This window comes from Astatotilapia calliptera, chromosome 18, assembly GCF_964374335.1.
Source record: "Astatotilapia calliptera chromosome 18, fAstCal68.1, whole genome shotgun sequence".
In the NCBI taxonomy this organism is placed as follows: domain Eukaryota; kingdom Metazoa; phylum Chordata; class Actinopteri; order Cichliformes; family Cichlidae; genus Astatotilapia; species Astatotilapia calliptera.
The window spans coordinates 14,482,712-14,504,412 of record NC_137439.1 but is presented as its reverse complement, the minus strand read 5'-3'; the positions used below and the strand labels follow the sequence as shown (position 1 = coordinate 14,504,412).

The 21,701-nt window shown below is 39.1% G+C and overlaps 1 protein-coding gene across 3 annotated transcripts; it reads left to right on the top strand.

Moving 5' to 3' along the window:
- The first annotated feature begins 528 nt into the window (after window positions 1–528).
- On the top strand, window positions 529–20,540 carry lpin2 (lipin 2). 3 transcript variants are annotated; one of them, XM_026149462.2, is made up of 20 exons: window positions 529–669; window positions 5,552–5,752; window positions 10,089–10,184; window positions 10,663–11,024; window positions 11,106–11,213; window positions 11,316–11,442; window positions 11,523–11,859; window positions 11,943–12,042; window positions 12,194–12,381; window positions 13,129–13,222; window positions 13,319–13,388; window positions 13,491–13,583; window positions 13,740–13,822; window positions 14,036–14,183; window positions 14,558–14,706; window positions 15,880–15,966; window positions 16,464–16,616; window positions 18,343–18,457; window positions 19,274–19,377; window positions 19,958–20,540. In XM_026149462.2, exons 2-20 carry the CDS (start codon window positions 5,561–5,563, stop codon window positions 20,100–20,102), a joined length of 2,751 nt encoding a protein of 916 aa, XP_026005247.2. In that variant the 5' UTR covers window positions 529–669; window positions 5,552–5,560; the 3' UTR covers window positions 20,103–20,540. The 3 variants fall into 3 exon arrangements, with proteins under 3 accessions (XP_026005247.2, XP_026005246.2, XP_026005245.2); XM_026149461.2 differs by lacking the exon at window positions 529–669 and adding an exon at window positions 3,386–3,633 and having other exon boundaries at window positions 10,666–11,024; XM_026149460.2 differs by lacking the exon at window positions 529–669 and adding an exon at window positions 3,386–3,633.
- Window positions 20,541–21,701: the final 1,161 nt, after the last annotated feature.

Below are 21,701 nucleotides of genomic sequence, written 5' to 3'. Positions count from 1 at the left end.
TCATTTATTCTAGCTCATTATTAATTGGGCATTGAAATTACCAGCCACTACCACACATAAATTTCCTCCAGCACCCCTGAAGGGGTGAAATTAAATCTTGAGGCTGTAGAGAACCCACAGCAACAGTAAAGGACAGCATCAAATGTACAACCAGACGGATAGCACAAGAGGGAGAAAAACTGATTATTTCTACAGCCATTGGTTGTAAATTAATATTGATGATTTGGTTTCAAGTTGCAGAGCACTTGTGAGATTGATGATGGTCAAATGAAAAGAACCTGTTGTCATTGTGTGTAACCCAGTTCCTGAAAGGTCGTTAGGAGGGAGAAAAGTTAACTTTTACCTAGATACAAACCTTATTATGATAATAACTGTACATAAGTTATAGTATTAAATACACTGCAGGGGCTGTAATTTTGGCTGCAAGTATAGTGAATGAATTTATGTACGGCACAGACAAACCGAAAGTATCCCACCAGCTGTGTGAGTGCACCGCCGCTGTGCGGCTCCCTGTCCCATCAACTTCAGCTCTCTGCTGGCAGCCACCACCAGTCGGTCACGGTGGTCCAGACACGTCAGAAGGCTTCTGAGGAGTTTCACGGGTACAGATATGGGGACTGAGTGAAGAAACCATAACGTCCTTCATCGGCAGCATCCCGCAACCAGAAGGTAAGGGTTTAGTGATAAAATTATTTCGAGCCCTGTCAAAGCGGTTCGCAGCTGCTTTTAACATCTTATTATCTGAATCTGCCTTCGGCTAACCATAGCTAGCACCTAACCTTGCTAACAGTTTTAAGCTGCTGTGGATTCATTTAATTAAAACACCAAAAAGACCGGACTGTGAATGTATTTATCACATAATGCAGAAATATATTGACTTTCCATTTGAAAGCGGTGACCTAGTGAGTGACTCGTGTTTCACCGTTTGCTGTTACGGTAACGTAAACCCAGCGATAACACGGTGGCTAGCTGAGGGTTAACAAGCTGGCAAGCAGCTAGCTGACAGAGCTCCGTCTCCATTCATTTTTTCCTCCCATGTACTATTTTCACCCACTGTTTATAGCTTGGATTTGTACCAGTTAAAGCACGGTTGTACAAAACAACTAAGATTTATGGTTTCGCTTTTCATTTATTTCCGCAATGACATCGAAGTATGTATGTACTCGGGACGTATGTCAAGCCATACACCAGCTTTAATCTTCAAAATTAGCATTTTTATAGCTATAACAGCTCAGGCTGAGATTAAAACGGAATGACTCAACTGACTAACGTTGGAGCAAGCTTGTGTATCGCATAAACTCATGTTTTGTATTTAGCGTTGGCTTGTAAGCTGACTCCTCACATAAGAAAACACCTGCTTGTGGGTGGCCTTTGAAAACACTAGTAACCAGAATCTTGGTACCAATCAACTTAGAGACAACACTTTTCTCCCCCAACGTTTTAATTTAAATGTGTAATATTAGAAAAACCCATACCAATACTCTTATTTAGTCATTCTGAGTTACAGGTAATATTAGAAATTCAAGATACAATCTGACATAAATCTTGCAAATAACCTTATTTTCATAAATGTTCGGTTACTGAAACTATTTGAAGGGCAAAATCTTAGTTACATTAATGGTCAATTTGGGGTTATAGTTTGTAGCTTTTAAATTAAAACAGTCTAAACATTAGAATCAGGTTTTAGAAGTATTTTTCTTTTAATGCAGATGCTTAGTTTAGTTTTGGCCACAACTCAGATTCTTTATTGATTCCATTATTAACTCCTGTTCAATTTTCTTCAGGGTGGAAAAGTATGTTTGCATTCATTTACAATCTCAACACTGTTTCAGATCAGAGTCTGGACACACTGTAGAAACAAAAGACATATAAAGTATTTCATGTGACTCAGGTATGCAGTTACTCCACTGTTGCACACTGCCACACTGTAGTGTGACTTCACTACTTTGCAATGAAAAATAAGCTCAGATGCTTCTGCTTCCAGTAGATTGGATAATTTCTAACTAGTTCTCAGTTCCCTTATATGTAACACAATACAAGTTTACCGGACCATAGACTATAAATGCAAAATAACTTTGAATGTGTGTGTTGGTTATCGTCTACACTTAAGAGAAGAAAACATTTTGAAAGCGTTCAATCTTCCGGATAGAATTAGTGTTGGTACTTTGACCACTTGTGCTTTGTGTATTGTCAAATTCACAGGGATTTTGCAATTCACTGGAAAATAATGAACTACACTTTGATTGTGACCAAAAAAATCTCCTTTTCTCGTGTAAAAGTGCAGCTTGGCACTCTGTGGGGTTTGGTTTATGTTGCACATAATGAGCAGGCTGGTTTTGTGTAACTTAATACTTGAAAGTGTGTAACATGAACTTTTTGTGGTCTAGCAGAACTGATTCCTTTTGTTACCCAGTCAAAGCAAATGTTGACTAGATCATTCCAGATGAAAGCCATAATTGTGGAGTAGACCATAATACAACATGTCTGTGCTTGTAATTCTTAATTGCTCGAGTTTGTAATTTAAAGATTTCTTATTTGTTAAATGGCACATATAATTTTTCTCCATGTTTTATCACTAAGAGAAAGTACTCATTTATTTTCCGAATGGCTGTTGTTAAATTCTTGAACACAGAACAGATCCTAGCACAGGGGGAGGAAGAGCCCACAGCCCTCAACTCAGTGGGCCTGTGTTTTCTTTGGTCATGTTTACAAAAAGCTTAGCAGATGGGACAGTGGGGCTGAGACCTCTTTGGAAGAGCCTCATGCTTTATGCTCATTTTAGGAGCGAATGCTGGAAGCCAAACTAGAGAGAACCTCCTGATGATAAAAACGTGTTCATCATGGCTTGAACTATAGTCTCATCAGTGTACCGCTCTACCGGATTTATTACTTATTTATTTGTTTTAGTGTGCAAAGATTATGATATTGGTGCTGTTTAAAAAAATTCCATCTGTTTTCTGAGCTCATGTGACAACTGGCAACAAAGAAATCAACATATTGAAGTCCAGTGTACTTACTGTCCTACTTTCGATGAGCCATCTACAATAACAAACACCTGCAGCAATGAACCTGACAGGTATACGTGACTGACTGTAAAAGAACATCTTGCTGGGGATTGCTGTTTGGTTTTGCCTACTCTTATCAGGGGAAAACATTGCATAGCTGTTCACAGAAATTAGCATTCTCTTATCAGCTATAAACCACAAGTCCAAAGAAGCCGTCCCATTGGCTAAACCCTTACTGCCATGTCAGCTGACTGGACAAGCATATGTTCATATTCTGCAGAGAATAAAAGAAAAATGACAATCTTTATTACTATTACACAACCGCAGCTGGCTTCAGGTAGTGTATCTGTATTTACTCCTGGGAGGGTCATTGCAAGGTGATTAGGTGGACCTTATTTGAGATTTGATTCAGGATGACAGGGGGATATTATCACCATAATCTGAGAGAGGAAAACATTGGTGCTAGTCTAGTCCTGAGGTGGATAAGGCTGGAGCTGACGCTCTGTTAATGGTGATGAAGAGACCGAGATCTTGGGGGAACAGGGAGCTCCTGGGAAGCAACACAGAAGACAACACAGACAACAGTGAACAGGATGAGCCATCCTCTCAGAGGTCATCTTGGTTCCTGGTGAGTCAGTACTGGCAGGTTTTCTGGTTAGTCACAGCTTGGGCCTGAAACTAGAGGGCCAAATAGGCAGTTAGTCATCTTCTATTGTTTGGTTTTGTCAGGTTGCTTGGTTTGTTGGCTTGTTACTGTAACTAAGCCTAATAGTTTCACACATGATTGCCTTGATTTGTAATTTGACGTTAAAAGAAGTGGGCAGTGAGGGGGACAAATATAGTATTGTGATCCAGTCAAAATAGTACAGATTGGCTCATGAGTCTTTCATCACCTGTGCTAATTATGTGTCATCTAAAATACCGAGCCGTCCTGTTTAATTTCTGACTGTAGTCTACTTTTGCATTGCCCTACTTCTGGGCTGACCCTGAAAGAAGGAAAAATAAATGTGTAGAAGCAGGTTGAAGCATTTGCCGCACATTTTCCAAATGATCCCGTGATAATTTGCTCAGTGTTAATCCTACATCAGTCCAATAGACACGGTGTACGTGTACTCTGACTTTCTGACACCGAAATAAAAGTGAAAGTTAAATATCTACAGTACTGTAAATCTCTTTAAAGTGTTATTTTGGTAAAAGTTCTTAGTTTCTAGAGATGGAGAAAGTAGATAAAGACACAAAAATCGGCATACCACATTTGTACCTTTAACCTGTAATATGAAAGATGGTGCTGGAGCTAAAGTGTATTGTATTTTTAAGTGTCATACACAAAAATATAGGTTCACTGGTCCTTCATATTATAAACACATACCTAACGCTTCAGTCATACAATCTGTACTGAAAATATGTCAGGTGTGTAAACCCTGGTTGTTACTATATTTATGCGATTATCCCAACAGAGTGTAGTTGACCTGTTTTTCACATTGTCACTGTGTACAAATTTGGGGTGAAGTTCGAGGAAACGCGAACGCGGAGCTTCTTGTTTCTTGGATTCCTGCTGGTATCAAATGATCTGAACTTTCTACTGCTCTTTGAACTTTGTGGTGGCTGTGATAGCTGCTAAAGTGTCCTGTTTGCCTGTCTGATTATGGTTTAAAGTGAATACGCTGTGCATATATTCTCTACTCATCATCCTACTCTGAATGAATATACCACAGTTGTTTGCCATATTCCATGATGCCACCCTTGCACAAATGTCCCTATTCTCTACCCCCTTACCCCCCTCCACACCCTCCATCACTGCTCTCATGACTAGATTCAGAACAAAAGGTTACTGTAAGACAGAACATGTCAGGTTATGTAAACCCAATGAAGTCAGTGAGGCAATGTGTTTACAGGCCCCAGTAAACTAGACCCTGACCCAGGCAAACCAAAGTCATGTTTAAGTTAATCGTTACACACACTCTGTGTCGCAGAGGACAATCGAGGACAAATAATCTAGTTCAGTAAAGAGGCCATAGTGCACCAAGGAAAGTTTTTGTAATTATGCAACGATAGCCCTGCCCTGTGTACTTTTTCTTTGGTCAAGTAAACTGAGCACTTTGCTTGTTAAGGAATTTACAGTCCTGCAAATTGCTTATTCCAGATGATTAAAAGCATTATGACAAAATGTACAGCATTAATCCTGCTCATATTAAAGCCACAGAAATGTGGTTTTAGTTTTTGATTTGATTTTGACAGTAGTGTTTAATGGATGTAAACAGGAAGTCAACTGCTTCCATAGCAGCCTTCCTCTGTCTAATGTTGTTCACGTGGGACAATGGCCAGTTATAGGACAACAGTATAACTCTAGCAGTCTGTATGGAGGTCAGGAGATAAACAGACACCACAGGGTAAGCAGGAAGGGAGGGAGCTTTCAAGTGGAATATTTGTAGATTTCATAAGTGGTTGTGTCTTCTGGACTCTTGCTGAATAACAATGCCTTTAGCTTGTCTTTCCATTTACTCTGTTAATATTAGTTTTTTTTGTTTTTGTTTTTCTCTGTACAGGCGGACACCATGAACTACGTTGGCCAGCTAGCAGGTCAGGTTCTGGTGACTGTCAAAGAACTGTATAAGGGCATTAACCAGGCCACATTGTCAGGCTGCATCGATGTTGTGGTTGTCCGTCAGAGAGATGGCACCTACCAGTGCTCACCATTCCATGTGCGCTTTGGTAAGCTGGGCGTGCTGCGCTCCAAAGAGAAAGTGGTGAGTTTTTTTGTTTTGTTTTTTCTTTCACTGATGTGTCAAAGCATTAAGCTTACATCGATTCATATACAAAGCTCATATATTTATATAGATAGATTCATATAAAGACGTGTCAAACATCAAATATCAAAAATTGGTCTGAAAGCATGTTTCTATATCACCAAGTTTTTGTGTTTTGTTTCCCCACAACACGCCCAAATCACTTGACTGAACTGTTGGTGGTTGAGTTGCATTGTGGGTAATATATGTACCAAGTTTTAACATTGGATTAACATTGGATATTAAAAATGTTCTCTGCTCCTGATTATAATATTCATTTTTCAAACTGATCAATGAGGTTTTGCTAATGTGGAAGTTCAATGCAAAAGCTTAAAAAATGTAACTATATTTAATTCAATTAAAAGTGCGGATGAAAAGATGCCAACCTATTTAATCGATGGAATGCGTTTCATATCAATTCCATCATGCGCAAAATGGCGTTAAGGACATCTCCCCCAGGACACAGTCATAATGTCCTCCCCTGAACAAAGCTCCTCCACACTGGGATCAAAAAAAGCATATGACTCTCCAATCCCAGTGTGGGTAATTAACAAATACTGAGCATCGAAATCACAGGCTATGAATCATTCAGGGAAATCTTTTATGTTTGCTCAACATAGACGGGATGCTCTGGGCTGTTCTCCCTCATTGATGGTATTTGTTACTATATCATCTTGCCTGGGAGACCCGATCCAATTAATCATGGATGATGAGCACTTGAGTCCACTTCTCACTTTTTGTAGCACCTCTACATTGGCCTTATAGCAGGGAGAGTAGGTTGAGTGTATTAGTGTATTGTAGTAGGGAGATGTAGATGCAAATGCTATGGCTCACTGTTATGTCTATGTTATTGAGGTTTTTTCAGTTTATAGGGTTATATTAAGTTTAAAAAAATGTTGGTATTCAGCAAGAAATTGGTAATGGATGGAATATATGATGTATTTATTTTAAGTGTTTGTTCCATAACACAAGTAAGAATGGTGAACTTGTCTTAACATCTATTTTTAGTAGGACTGGTATTGAGTATTACGAATAATCAGATTATAAAAAAAGTCTCAATACAAATTCTTTGCTTCGATGATTGTAGCGCGCCATTGTTACCATGGAAACGCAAACCCGAGCGATCCACCCACATTTACGACTGAAAACATTTGTGTAATACAAAAGTATTTATGAGCAGCGTGTGAATAAAAAAAGTTTAAGGAAGTTAAGCCGGTATACACTGATAACACAACACTAGTGATGATGAAGCTGGGATAGTTAAACTAGGAGTCTTTTTACACACGGCAAAGAGCAAAGAGGCGGAGCTATTAATGAGACGTGAGCTCTGTTGAGAAAAAGAAAATCATAAACAGCAGTGATATTCCTGAGATCAACATTAATGCCTTTCCTGGGGAAAAAACTAGAGGGGGGGGGGGGGTCATTGACAAAGCATCTGATCAACAAACTCTTGATGTGAAGAAAAGCAAGCTTTGTAGCAACTCCATCGACCGTCGTTTGTTTCACGCAATGAAAAATCTGCAGTAGGTTTCCAGAAGTAAGGCTACATTAAAAAAATGCAGAGGAACTGTTAACGTAGTCTGATTCCAGAATAGTTCAATTATATATCTTGCTGAAGACTAAGGGCTTCCATGTTTTACATGTTCGCTTCCATGTAAAAACATGGAAGCGAACAGGAGAGAGTATAAAGGGGGGGCATGGTGTGTACTACACCACGTTTATTTCAAGATTTTTATAACATTTATTCACAAGTGAATACATATAAAATAGTGTCTCAATGAATTGCAGTAATATTTAAAAACGGTGAATCATCTTTAATATCATTAATGTCTGCACCATCACCATCATCTTATTTTCAGCAACACAAAAACTTTGCATCAACACACTGGTCAAACTTCAGAATGCTGATATACTCGCTTCTCTTCATTACAGCCACCACATTCTCCTTTAAAGGCTTGCAGACACAAACTTACTCATTAACTTGCAGACTCAAACACGCAGAAACATGTACAAAAACTCATAAAGCATTCCAAGAAGACAGACTAAAGATATATATTTTTTTTAAATCCTTAGTTTTATGCCTCTTATTTGAGTATTTAAATTTTTTTGCATTTAAGAAAATGTATTATTTGAAAAAACAAAAACAAATCCTTTGTATTTAGGTGTCATATTAAATTTTGTTTTTGTTTTTTTTGACAAGTGAAGCAGATGGCAGATGAAACAAAAAACAAACAAACTGGAAACCAATTAGATTTTTTTCTCTTATTTATTTTTCACTTTTGAATATATCTTGATAGTAAGACAAAGGTATTTCTAATCAGTTACTCGATGGAATAATTGATAGATGACTCGATTACTAAAATAATCGATAGCTGCAGCTGTACTTCTTAGTATGGTTATGTTGTGCACTAGCTTAGAGAGCTTATTTACTTGCTGGTGAACCGGAGTGGATAATGATTTGCGGGGGGAACTGACACTGTCTCACCACCTACCCAGAATCCCGATGGGCTTAAAGGGGAGGAATGAATGAGTGGTTTCTATGGCAACAGCAGCTTTACAACTTCTATGTGTGGGAGAGGGAGGAAACGTGAAGGAGGCCTGAACAGGGGCTGTTGTGTAACAAACAGTTATGTCTGTCCCTGAGATCAGTTATTAGCGCCTTGTGCTTTTGCGATAAATGCAATAAATTGTGTGGTATTTGGTACTGACATGCAGATATTTTAGAGAATTATGAGTGGGAATTCAGCTATAACTGTTTGCCAAATACTAATTAAAATTTGGCTGCTGATAGTGTGTCTGTTCCCGTACATCAGTCACTTTGGTTGGCAACCAGAAAAGTTTTTCAAGTACTATGTGGTTTCTAAAAACATTAGAGATGTTAATTGAGTGCACTTACACATATTATTTTCCTGTTCTTCTAATCTGAAAAGTGAACGTCAAGAGTGAAATAGACTTGTGTTTAACAAAGCAAAAAAAACCAAACCCCAAAACATCTTAATATCCTGCCTTAATTCAAGCATTTGTAAGTGGCCGTGCCTCGCAATCATTCCAGTGATGGAGCACAGTGTTGGCAAATCCACATCTCAGCTATTCAAGTGCATGTAACCTGTCACACACTGTGAACAGCTGAAGAGGACCCTCATTTATTCTAGCTCATTATTAATTGGGCATTGAAATTACCAGCCACTACCACACATAAATTTCCTCCAGCACCCCTGAAGGGGTGAAATTAAATCTTGAGGCTGTAGAGAACCCACAGCAACAGTAAAGGACAGCATCAAATGTACAACCAGACGGATAGCACAAGAGGGAGAAAAACTGATTATTTCTACAGCCATTGGTTGTAAATTAATATTGATGATTTGGTTTCAAGTTGCAGAGCACTTGTGAGTCAGAGTCTGTCTCCTCCTGTAGTCTCTGCCAGACGTGACCTGTTTTTTCTTTTTTGTTTTGTTTTTTGTTTTCGGTGTCAAATTTCTGAATGGCCCCCTGGTCCACTGGGGTTTATCTGGCAAACATGAATGGCCTTGTTCTGTTGGCAGGCTCCACAGAAAGCAAGCCCAGAAGACCCATTCGCTTATTAGGTTTTTTAAAGGCTCTGGAGGAAGATGGGTCTCTGAGTGCATACAGACCATGTATGTGATCTTGCAAAATAATGGAAGTATAATAAAACAACCAGTGTGATGGGTTTTTTTTAATTTTTTTTAAAAGTCAACTAAAAAGGGTAATGTAAGATTTTTATTGGTTGATACACAGGGTGATTGACGTCAATGAATAACTGTTTTCAGTGTCAGTGTCCTATTTTATTTTCTGTTCTGTACTATTGCATTGGCAGTTTTTACATTTGAACAGCAGTGCCAATACAGCCCTCTTCAAAAATTGCATACTTAACATTACTGGCTTCTTCAGTCTGTTAAAGTGTTGGCATTTAGACACCGGTCACTTTATGTTAATGTTTATCACATAATCTTCATGAAGACTGTAACAGAGAGAGCGAGTTAATCAATCTGTGGGCATATTCAAAAGCCACACTGAGATAGTGAGATGACAATGTCAAAAGCACGAGAGAGTGTCTTAAGTCAGTAAGCCATGGTCCTGTACATGTCTGTCAGTTAATGTGCCTTCATGCTGTTGAAGCTTTTGCCATGTTAAAAGTAAAGCACAATTGTTACTCGTGACTTTTATAGGAAAGTGAGCAGGAAGCTCATTCAGATAAAAGTGACAAATTGTTCAGAAGATGTCAGACTAATAAGAGAGGAGCACATGTTCGAAAGGGAATTATGTGTCTTCTTTCCAGATCGACATCGAAGTGAATGGAGAGCCTGTAGACCTGCATATGAAGCTTGGTGACAATGGAGAGGCCTTTTTTGTGCAGGAAGCTGAGCAACAAAATGTAAGCCATAAGCATAATTAAAATAAATAAATAAAGTAACAAAACTGCTAAAGGCTAATGACACAAAGTTTCATTGAGGCATTTTTCCAGATATATAATTTGTTCATTCTCCTTTTTGTGCAGTCTTGTTTTGAGTTTTAATGTAGCAAAGTCATGAAATATTTCATGTTGAAAAAAAGAAATGAAACTTCAGACATGTTTTCAAAACATCTTTCACTTTGCTTTCGTTGACCCAACACAACAACAGTCTTGCCTTTGCTTAACAGCATTCTTGAAGTAGAAATGTAGGGCAGTGTTTGTAGGAAGAAGTGATTACTCCACCATATTGCATAGTTAACCTTTGCTCAGGCTGCTATTGTGACATCTCAGCAGTGACTTCTACCTTATTCTGCAGGACCTGAGTCAATATTGTGTTTCAAACTACGATTATCCTTGTTTAAACATATCTTAATCCTCATGTCCTGCTTTCCTATTTCAGCAGATTGTTCCTGCCCATTTGGCCACCTCCCCAATCCCCACCGAGAGTCACCTGTTCTGGATCTCAGAGGTGGAGCACAGGGCACCAAAAGATCTGGAAGATGACCCCGCCGACCCAGAGGACCCTCCTGAACCTCCTGCTCCAAGCACTGTGGCCACAAAAAAGAAGAAAAGACGGAGAAAGAAGCACAAAGGAGACCCCCGTAGAGAGGAACTGACCCCGCCGTCAGTCACTACTGGTAATGCTGTTGCTGCTAATGCACCCACTGCTACCACTGCTGCTATGTCTAGTACTGGGCAAAATGAGGAGATCTTTGAAATGGATCTCAGCTCTGACGAGGAAACTACAGTTCATGTATCAAGGTATGTTTATTCAATGCTTCTAGCCAGATTTGTGTGAAGAGATCAGTTAATTATTATGCTTCTTCTGCACTCTGAATTTAGATCACCTTCAGTGACTACAGTGCGTGACATTGACCCTAAATTACCCGCAGCCAGACACAGCCTTGATGGTTATCCAATGTCTGATGGGGACTGGCCAGCTGGTGATGGGTATGTGCTGACATGAACCGAAAGTCGTTAGCAAAGATAGCACAGACGTGTAAGTAGCACCTGTTTTACTAATACTTGGCATTTCTTTTTACACCCCTGCAGCCATAGCTTGTCTCAGGCCTTTACCCCAAAGAGTGACTCAGAACTGGTGATGAGGCCTTCAGAGAGTTTGCTCAGAGCTGAGTCTCACATGCAGTGGACATGGGGAGAATTTCCAGAAACCACAAGGGTGAGCACTTCTTCCCAGTGGAGTTCAAACCATTGCCAGTTGACTCATCATCACAATAACATTACGTCCAATTTTTTTAGGTCACCAAGAAGGAGAAATCAGAACCACTGAAAAAAGTGACCATCACCCCATCAGAGAGCACCCATTTCCGTGTCATCCTCAGCTCGGAGGCCATGGAGAATGAGACCGAGGTTGAAAAAGGCGATGCCACCTCCTCTTCAGTGTGTAACATTGTCAAGCCCGAGCCACGCACCCCCGTCACCACTGTAACACCTGTGATTCCAATATCGTCTGTTAGCACCATATCATCTGTTAGTCCGGAAGCCCCTACAGAACCCCTTGATATCCTGCAATCAAGCATAGCAACCTCCACCTCTTCCAGTAACCAGCAGACAGATTCACCATCAAAGAAGAAAGGTATGTTAGGTGGCTGCAGATTGGTGCTTTTTTAAGGCTTGTCTTGGTTATGAGTTTGTAATTTGTAAATATATTGTATGTAGGTGTTCCGAAGAGGAGCCAGCATCAGGGTCCTGAGGATATCTACTTAGATGACTTGAATGTACTTGAACCTGATGTTGCTGCACGATATTTTCCTAAGAGGTATGATGGTTAAAGATCTGCCTAATTACTTAACCTTTGTAATTATAAAATAAAAGCCAAAGCGATTTCTCCTCTGAAGTGTCACTGACAGCCTGAAAGACCAGTATCATGACATGTTGTAACCCTTTTCTTCTCCTTCTCTTTTCTCCAGTGAGACTGAGGCAGCTGCTAAGCACTGGATTGACTCTGAGATGCACTCTGGTTCACAGTCCCCACAGTCGGTGGGTAGTGCTGCAGCTGACAGCGGGACAGAGTGTCTCTCTGACTCAACTAGTGACCTCCCTGATGTTACTCTTTCTCTGTGTGGAGGCCTGACAGAAAATGCTGAAATATCCAAAGGTACACGAGCATGACACTCACAACAAAATGTATCATAAAGTGAACATTTTTGTCTTAAGCCAGTAAACATTCAGCTAACTTTGTTGCACCTTCTGGATTAGCCACATAAAGTGTCCAGCTACTGTTAGAGGAAGCTGTTCTCAGATACATATTTGTTCAGATGTGTAAATGTCGTACCCAGAAGTACTTTCCCTCTCATCAAATTAACATGTACTTTAACTCTTCAGGAAATGTGTCTTCATCTCTGAATATGATGTCATAACCTTGTTAAACAGCAGAAAAAACGTTGGTCATCCGAGTCAACATGCTTCTATCTTATGCTATTTTTATGCACATTTTTTATTTTTATTTTTTAAATATGAGAGTCCTGCCATTTCTCTCATTCATTTTAAAGATAACAACATAATTCTTTAAGGGGAAAGAAGAACAAAAAAGCAAGAACATGCTCATTTCCTCTGGACTAATATCATAACAGGATGTCCATATTTGGTTAAATGTTGTTGTTAATTTGCCCTGCATTTATTGCATTACAAACGATGATCACAGACTACCTCCGCAGTCATTACAAACTGTTAGAGGTCTCTAGGTTATATTAATCCTTTGGGATTTAGGCTTTAGAAGCTCTCTGGGGTTATCAGAAGAAAAAGTTTCCTGACCTTTATGTCTACTAAGATGTTATTTCTCACCACCACTGACCTTTTCATCAGCTGTCTTTAATTAGTCTTCTTCTCCCCTGTTCATTTCCAGAAAGGTTTATGGAGCATATCATTACCTATCATGAATTTGCTGAAAATCCAGCAATTATAGACAACCCCAACCTGGTAGTAAGGATAGGAAATAGGTATGTAACTGTTTTTACTTCACATTGGAAATGCACTAGAGAAACATTTCAAACGTATGGTCAGGATTACACATTGGTAATTGTCTTTGTCTTCAGATATTATAACTGGACCCTAGCTGCACCTTTGATTCTAAGCCTTCAAGCATTTCAGAAGAATTTACCAAAGGTAACGTGTGTTTAATTCTTTACTCTTTGTATTGTTCATTCACTCATTGTCAGCTGGCAGCTATCTCATCATTAAATGTATTTGTTTTCCTTTTTATGGCAGGCTACAGAGGAGGCCTGGGTGAAGGAGAAAATGCCAAAGAAGTCAGGCCGCTGGTGGTTCTGGCGTAAGAGGGCGGATAGCACAATCAAGCAGGTGTGCATGTTGTTAGTACAAGTGAACAAAACAAAATTTGAGGTGGTATCTGCAGTTAGTTTCTGTTCCCTCTTCATGGGCAGTGTCCTGTTTTCATATAGATATTTTTTAAACTTGGCTAATTGGGAATTTTATTTTTCTGCCTACTTCGTCCAGTCGGAGACTAAGCTCGAAACTAAGGAGGAACCACATTCGGGAGAGGAAGGACCCTCCACATCTCAGGAGAAGCTGGCCTTAACGTATGTGATACCAGAAAATCAAAAACTATATTATTATTATACATAGGGAGGAGCTTATATTTTGGTTTAATGAGGAAGAATATTAATAATGTAACTAAGATAACATTGAATTTATTTATACATCTAAGGATCTTCAGGTCGAATCTTTCTGAAACATGTTTTTCCACTTGTCTGTGATAATTGACTACCATATCTATGGTTACTGCACTGTAGGCCTAAAGCAAGAGACTCATCCAGTGATGAAGAGTCCAAGGAGGTGAGCGCAGCATCCTGTCAAGAGAGACTGCAGCCAGTGGATGGTCAGCACCATCCCAGCCCACACACATACAGAAAGTCACTACGGCTTTCCTCTGATCAGATTGTAAGTTCATTTTACACCTTTTCCTTTCTCACATTGACAAAGCTTTCTCTGGATTTGTTATAAATGTCATAAAATATTATTTAATTTCAAATATAAAAGTGTCTGATTGTCAGAAGATCAGCTTATTTTTTTGCTGAGTTCTTAATGAGATTTGTGTCTCAAGTGTTTTTATTTGGCTGTTTTGTGCTCCCTCTGCTGGCTAACTATGAACTGCAACTAGTGTTTGCTCCATTTGTAGTCTGTAGGGGGCTCTAAAGATCTGTAGATGGTCATTGTACTGTGGCAAGAAAATGATGCCAGAGAGTAATGCGTGTGCTGTTGAAAAAAAAAAATATATATATATATATATCTCATTTTTTTGTTTGTTTTTCCAGGCTAGTCTGAAACTCAAGCAGGGGCCAAATGATGTGACATTTAGCATCACCACTCAATACCAAGGCACATGCCGCTGTGAGGGTACAATCTACCTGTGGAACTGGGACGACAAAGTCATTATCTCTGACATTGATGGCACCATCACAAAGTATGGCCTTCCAGTCACTCAGAAAATCATATTACAGAACACAGTTGTAATAGCAAGCTAGCTGCTATGTTAATTATGGACAGTAATAGACAGGGCAGTAAATCAGTCAGTTATTGTAGCATCCAATTACATTTTCCTGTACATATACAGTAATAAGAAAACCTTATTAGAAGGAATTTCCCTTGGGTGCTCTACCTTAGTTGCATCCTTTAACGACAATTAAAAATAATGTGTACAAATATTGATTTTAACATATAGGTGGGAAGCAATCAGTGAAGCGACATTTAGATAGATCTTTTGTTGCATCCTGTTTCAGTTCTTGTAATAAAATGTGGATCTAATTTTATAGTTAAAACACTTAAAGCCATCTGTTGCAAACTCGCCATGGAAACCTCCATTTTTGCACTAAAACTAATTATTATGCTACCAAGATGGAATCTATAGTGCAGTGTTCAAGTGTTTCTATAAACTGCCTGCATACTTTAAATACAGCTCCTTATTTATTATCCACCAAATAAGGTGGGGAGCAGGTAAATGAACACAAGATTAAATTGTTGCATAATATTGTTCGGTTAATTTAAAAAGGAACAAAAGCTTAAAATAAGATTCCAGCTCAGAGTAGCTTCACTACCATGGACACATTTAAGTCCTTCACAAATGGCATATATGAAGCCTGTAATCCAGTTCTATTTGTTTCACGCTCTGTTAATTACTTTAAAGCTAGTCATATCTCTTCTGAAACAAAACTGATGCCTGCTGCCTTCCTGACGCCCACCCTGAAGTTCATTGGTGGTCGACATCAAACGGCTCCAAATTGACTGCAGCTTATTATCTCTGTGACCCTTTAGGCCAACCCCTGACATGCTGCTTTCTTTGGCTAACAGGGTAAAGAGCACAGGGACTATAATGAGGACATTTACATTTCAGTCTGTAAGGACACACAGCCAGCTGAGGGTGAGACTGTTTCTCCCCTATAGGCCAGTAATGCTCGTTAGTGGAGAACAGCCCATAATGTTCTATATTTATGATAAAACGGTGTTATCGTGCTTTATGTGACCTCTTTTGAACAGTCAGTACTCTGCTTTCTCTTTCTCTACTTGATGTGGCTGTTTGATTTATTTCTATCTTATAGTCAGTGATATTGATATTTTTGTATGTGTTTAAATGTTTTAGGTCAGATGTATTTGGACAGATACTTCCACAGTTGGGGAAGGACTGGACCCACCAGGGGATTGCCAAGCTCTACCACTCTGTAGCTGAGTAAGTGCACAGCAACACTGATTAATTATGGAAGACGCATGAATGGTTGGTCAGTGGTTAGGACTGTCTGGGGTTGATTCCCAATCGGCTCTTTGTGGAGTTGATATTTCCTCCCAGTGTTTGCGTGGGGAGCTCTGAGGTGGATGACTCAGTAAGTTTAACTGTAGTTTAGGCAGAATTATTGCAGAAAGTAAAAACACCATTAAACCAGCCCTTTCGTTTTCTGGTTTTATTTTTATACTTAAATCTGAAAAAATAGAAAATGTATTGCATGAATGAAGTCAGCTGTAGTGAGTCTGGGTATTGGTTTTGGTAGTAAATAAAAAGTTTCCTCTGCAAGATTTTCTTTTTTTTTTTTTTAATTGAATTGTTGTGACTTCTCCACATTATGAGCGCAATCAAAATAACTCATCCAATTTAAGTGCTAATCTTAGTAGTTGCCATTAAGGTCATGATAATGAACAATTATTAATGAGCACTGCTCTTCCCATTCGCAGAAATGGCTACAAGTTCTTGTACTGCTCAGCCCGGGCAATCGGCATGGCGGACATGACAAGAGGTTACTTACAGTGGGTCAATGATGGAGGCACCATCCTACCCCGAGGACCTCTCATGCTCTCTCCCAGCAGCCTCTTCTCTGCTTTCCACAGGTAATATAAGCTCTAAATGGTTACCAGTCTCGGTATCATGAAGCTCATTATATACATTAAATGATTTAATTTAAATCCTCCTTATCCCCAGATATTAATGTTGTTTTCAAACCACCCCATATTTTTCACCCTTAAATCTTTTTTTTCTCTACAAAGTTAGTTTCACTTTAAAAACCCTATTCTCAGTCTCAAAATCGTCCCCACTCTCCCGAGCCTCGTTCTTTATAATAAGTCTTTCATATGCCATGGTTATTAAGTCTACAGCAAACTCAAGTTCATGAATTCCTATCTAAAAGGCATTAACTGTGTTGGTATTAGTGCCGTCACTTCTCTAAAGTACGCTCATGGCCAGCATTTTCTCTGTTTTGGATTATTCTATTCTCTTTATTTCCCCGTTGCTGTCACAGTCTCATTTGCATTTTTAGAGACATGATTTGTGTGAATGATTCTTTTGTTGAAGTGGTGAGGAGATCCAGAAGGAGGCTGCTAGCTTTCTATATTTTTTTGATAATGTGGGATCATTTGAGACATCTTGCAGCAGAATGTCTATTTTTGACTCATTTTTCTAAATTTAAATATATTTGACAAAATAAATATTTAAGGTTCAGTTTTAGAGGAGTTTCACAAATTATTGAAATTATTTCCTTCCTGGTTGTAAAGGTAAAATATATTTCAGAGTCTACTAATAAACAAGACTACAACAAAAATACAATTGCTGACACATCTTAATATTTTAATTATTGTAGAAGAGCATCATCAGAATGACCTATTAGATCCACCTACTGTCTCCCACACATGTTCATCTGTCAGCCTCCTCTAGCTAACTCATGATACAGTAACCTTCATGTTAAAGTTTGAGTATGTAAGATGTGCTGCTAAGCAACCAGGCATGCTGCAATTGTTGTTTTACATTTGGGGGGGGGGAAATCAATCAATAATTTAATCCCACACACCCCAAAATTCACTGTATGATGAATAAAATGACTTTAGAAAAAGTTCCAAACTAACTGATGTGATTTTATTTTAACAGTTACATGATTTTAAAATGACCCCTTTCGGTATTTCTCCCATCAAACATGTTTCCCAGCAACACTGGTTTCAGTGAATTATGACTGTGTTAATATAATGTTAATTAAACAATTAAATACTCTTGTGATACTTGCTTGTTATGCCTTGTATGTCAGATATTATCCAAATGTTAATACAGCTAAAGCAAGTATCCTTTTCTCACTTTCACAGAACAAGTAAAACTTTCCTGTGTTGTTAATGGTTCCCTTGAAAATGTTGATTTCTTTTATTCAGTGTGTTAATCACGTAGCAGGGTTTTTGTGTGACCTTGAAACCTGTTCAGAATGGCTAGTGTCTCAGCATAGCAACCTGCAGCATTGCTGATAGTTGTGTGGTGCAAACACTTGTAGATATTTGCATTATTTATGTGTCCCTCTTGTTTTAATTTGCTTAAATTAGAAACACCCCTACCATCTGTGTATTTGTTTTGAGTCATAATTTTAAACAGAAATTGCTGAAATGCATTTGGATTTAGGCCGTGCTATTACACGATTTGTAAAGAGGACAAAAGTCATTTATAAACAAATTCTTATCTAAAAACAGTCGGAGAAACGGGTTTGAGATAAACGAAATATGTTTGATCAAATTACCTCTAACTCAAACTGGACACACGGGAAGGATGTGTATGCCCTCTAATAAAACTGTCTGTTTGCTTCAGAGAGGTCATCGAGAAGAAACCAGAGATCTTCAAGATTGAATGCCTTACAGACATCAAGAACCTGTTCCAGAATAACAAGCAGCCATTTTATGCCGCCTTTGGGAATAGAGCTAATGTGAGTTAATGCATGTTTGAAGATGTCAGACTTCCAGACATTAGAGTGCTTGTTTTTTTGGGGGGGTTTTTGGGGGTTTTTTTGGTTTGTTTTGTTTTTTTAAAAGTGCGCTTTTCAGAGGTTGATGCAGTTGTAATCCATTGCAAGAGCAACATGACACTTTGGCAGACACTTTGAGTTAGCAGACATGAATGTGTGAAATAAGTACTGGGCTGAACCTGAGCTGAGGTCATTGTCAGAGTGTGATCGCGAGTGACTTCATCTGTGGACGAGAGCTCAAGTCGGGCACAGCATCCCGTCTTCAGCTGCATAAACACTAACAGTCACATGAAGGGTCAGCTATCAAAGCCCAGTCTGCCTCGGTCTCTCCCCTAAACAAAAAAATAAGACACAGCCACACACTCACTCTTCCTCTGGCCAACCAAAAACATTTACTCCAGAAATTTACTGCCATTACATGCATTAGGTGGAACACAAACAGGAAATCTGTGGTTAATGTTATTAACGTGGTCATTTCAGTTTATTATGTATTATGTATGAGAGGCTACTTTCCGAACATTACATAATCAAGAGTGTTCTCAGATGGCTGTTAACAGCTCTGTCAGTAATTTTTCAGCCTGTAAATGACAGGTTCATTCGCATGCTTTGTCTTAGAGGAAGCAAAATGGGGTTTATGTGTTTGTAATTAATCCCAACTCAAAATAAAAGCTTGTGCTGTGCTTATAAACGGAAACATTTAAAAAACGTAACTTAAACTTTGAAGCAGTCGTATTTTAGAGGGAAGATTGAGCCTTTAATCTTTATGTCTTCATACAGGATGTGTTTGCCTATAAGGAAGTCGGCGTTCCAGTGTGCAGAATTTTCACAGTTAACCCAAAGGGAGAGCTGATCCAGGAGCAGACCAAGGGCAACAAGTCCTCGTAAGTACATTAATGGTCTGTGTTTGTCTTTCGTAGCAAAAATCCCCAGCAGGAAGTATAGGACGTTGCTATCATTGAACGTTTTTCTGTTTTCTTTATTTTCTTGTTTTGCTTTTCCAGCCATTACTGTTTCCTTCACTCTCACATTACTGTAAAAAGAATAAAAGCCTACAGTCACAGAGTCTTTTGTACCCTGCAGCAAGCAAAACAGACAAAATTAGAGAAAAACTAGGGAACATAGTGGTGCTTTTAGCAGCTCAAGCGACAGATATTTCCCACAGGATCTGATGGAGAACAAAACAGAAATAAAAAGAGAGCTGGCCAGAAACACACCTTAAAATTGATTCTAGTCTGCAATGTTTTCCTCAGGTGGCCTGTGTTTTTTGTTCTTTCTGTATTTAGATTGATCAATACATTTCAACGTATTTCAAATCTAAAATCCATTTTTTAAATATTTGTTTTTCTTTATTTTTTGTTCATCACTAAATACCTAGAGTGTATATATTTTTTAAGATTTATATATTGTATCCGTTCTCTTGCTCACTCTGTTTCTCTGGTTTCGTTTTTTCCCCCTTCGCAGCTATGGCAGACTGAGTGAGCTGGTGGAGCACGTGTTCCCTTTGCTGAGCAAAGAGCAGAACGAGGCCTTTGTAATGCCAGAGTACAGCTCTTTCTGTTACTGGAGACAGCCAATACCAGAAATCAATCCAGATGAACTGCTCTGAGTCGGTGTGTATTGATACCCAGCTATACATTAACATTCAAATGAACTGTGCACCTGAATGCACCTCCTAAATACATGTGAAGTGGAACCAGAACTGTTCCTGCTAAAATAGACTTACAAAACACACAGACACAGTAACCATGAACTCAGAAAAGTTGGTAAACTGTATTTACTTGAGAGATGAGTGGAGATTATCAGAACAGTAAATCCTGATGAGTGATAACTTAGTGTTTATTTCACAGAGACACTCCACGTATGCCTCTGTGTGAAGGCATCCTGCCCAGTGATAACTTTCTAGTCCATGTTCTTGTACAGACTTGGCAGTTGAAGATCCAGCTAGTATCTCAGTAAACTTGTAGAAAGCCATAAACGACGCAGGCAGAAGTCCCTCACGAGGAGCTAGATTCCGAGCTGAGCAGAAGTAATTTAAGAAACGCCCCGAAGAAGTGAAACGTAATGTTTTAAATGGAAAAGGCACACATTTAATTAAAACAGGACAGGCAATTAACACTGGGCAGTTGTTATGCGGCAGTCATATTTTACTGTAGGTGCTTTGTTTGCCCAGAAGCAAGTAACCAGCCTTTAATTGGAGGCTTTATTCTGTTCTAAAAATACAGTCGTGATAGAGGTTGGCAAATAACAGAATAACACAAACACAGAACCGTCCACAGCCGTTAGATTTCAGGAACTCGCCACAGTAAGTGTTTAGTTGTCCTCTCGTTCCTGACTCTTGCCTGACTGTGCAACAGATTTCATATGGCCGCTACACAGCGAGCCATGTTTGGTACTGTTAATATCCAAGGTCGTACCTCGGATATGCTTTCACCAAGTATGTGAGGATGCACAGTTTGCTGTGACTTAAAAAAAATGAAGCAGCTTCATGGTGTATTGTCTTGCTGTTGTTTTAATATGTTTGTTCTGTTATGCAAGCTCTGGCAAATCACGTGTGTTTAGTTAACAATGGAGTCATTATTTATGATGATCAATGTATTTAAGTTATTGATTTCTATTGTGAGGCCTTTGCTTGTCTGAAAAGATAATTGATCACCAATGCAATATTTCAGATTAGTATTTTTGTGAGGCTGATCACAGACTAACATGCACTTAACAGTAACTGCTAGGCCTTGTACAAGCTTTCTTTGGTCACGTCTCCAGCAACAAGCCTGTATTTCTTTTATTAACAGTGAATTTTTCAACATGTAAGGCACGTAGACATTCCTGAGCAAAACCTCAGAGTCTGTAGTATTACCAGATGTGTGTAAATGTGAGAGAGGATGCTTGAGATGGAACAGTGGATATAAGCAAATTTGAGAAGAGCTTAAAATGAAGGATATTGCTTTGTGAGGTCCTCTGTAGGATGGACTTCAGGATGATGGTAGTGTGTGTGTGTACCTAATCACAGAGTGCTGCTGCTGTTGGGGTGGCAGCATCCTGCACCCTTTGCTTAGGTTCCCTCGGTGGCTTTATCCAGCACACTTTGTCAAAGTTGCACCCAGAAACTCAAGACTTACAACTCAGCACATCTCCCACCCACATGCACTTCACCGACAGTCTAAGTAGACAGTAGACCAGAGTATGCAATTACTGCAGCGTTTGAGCA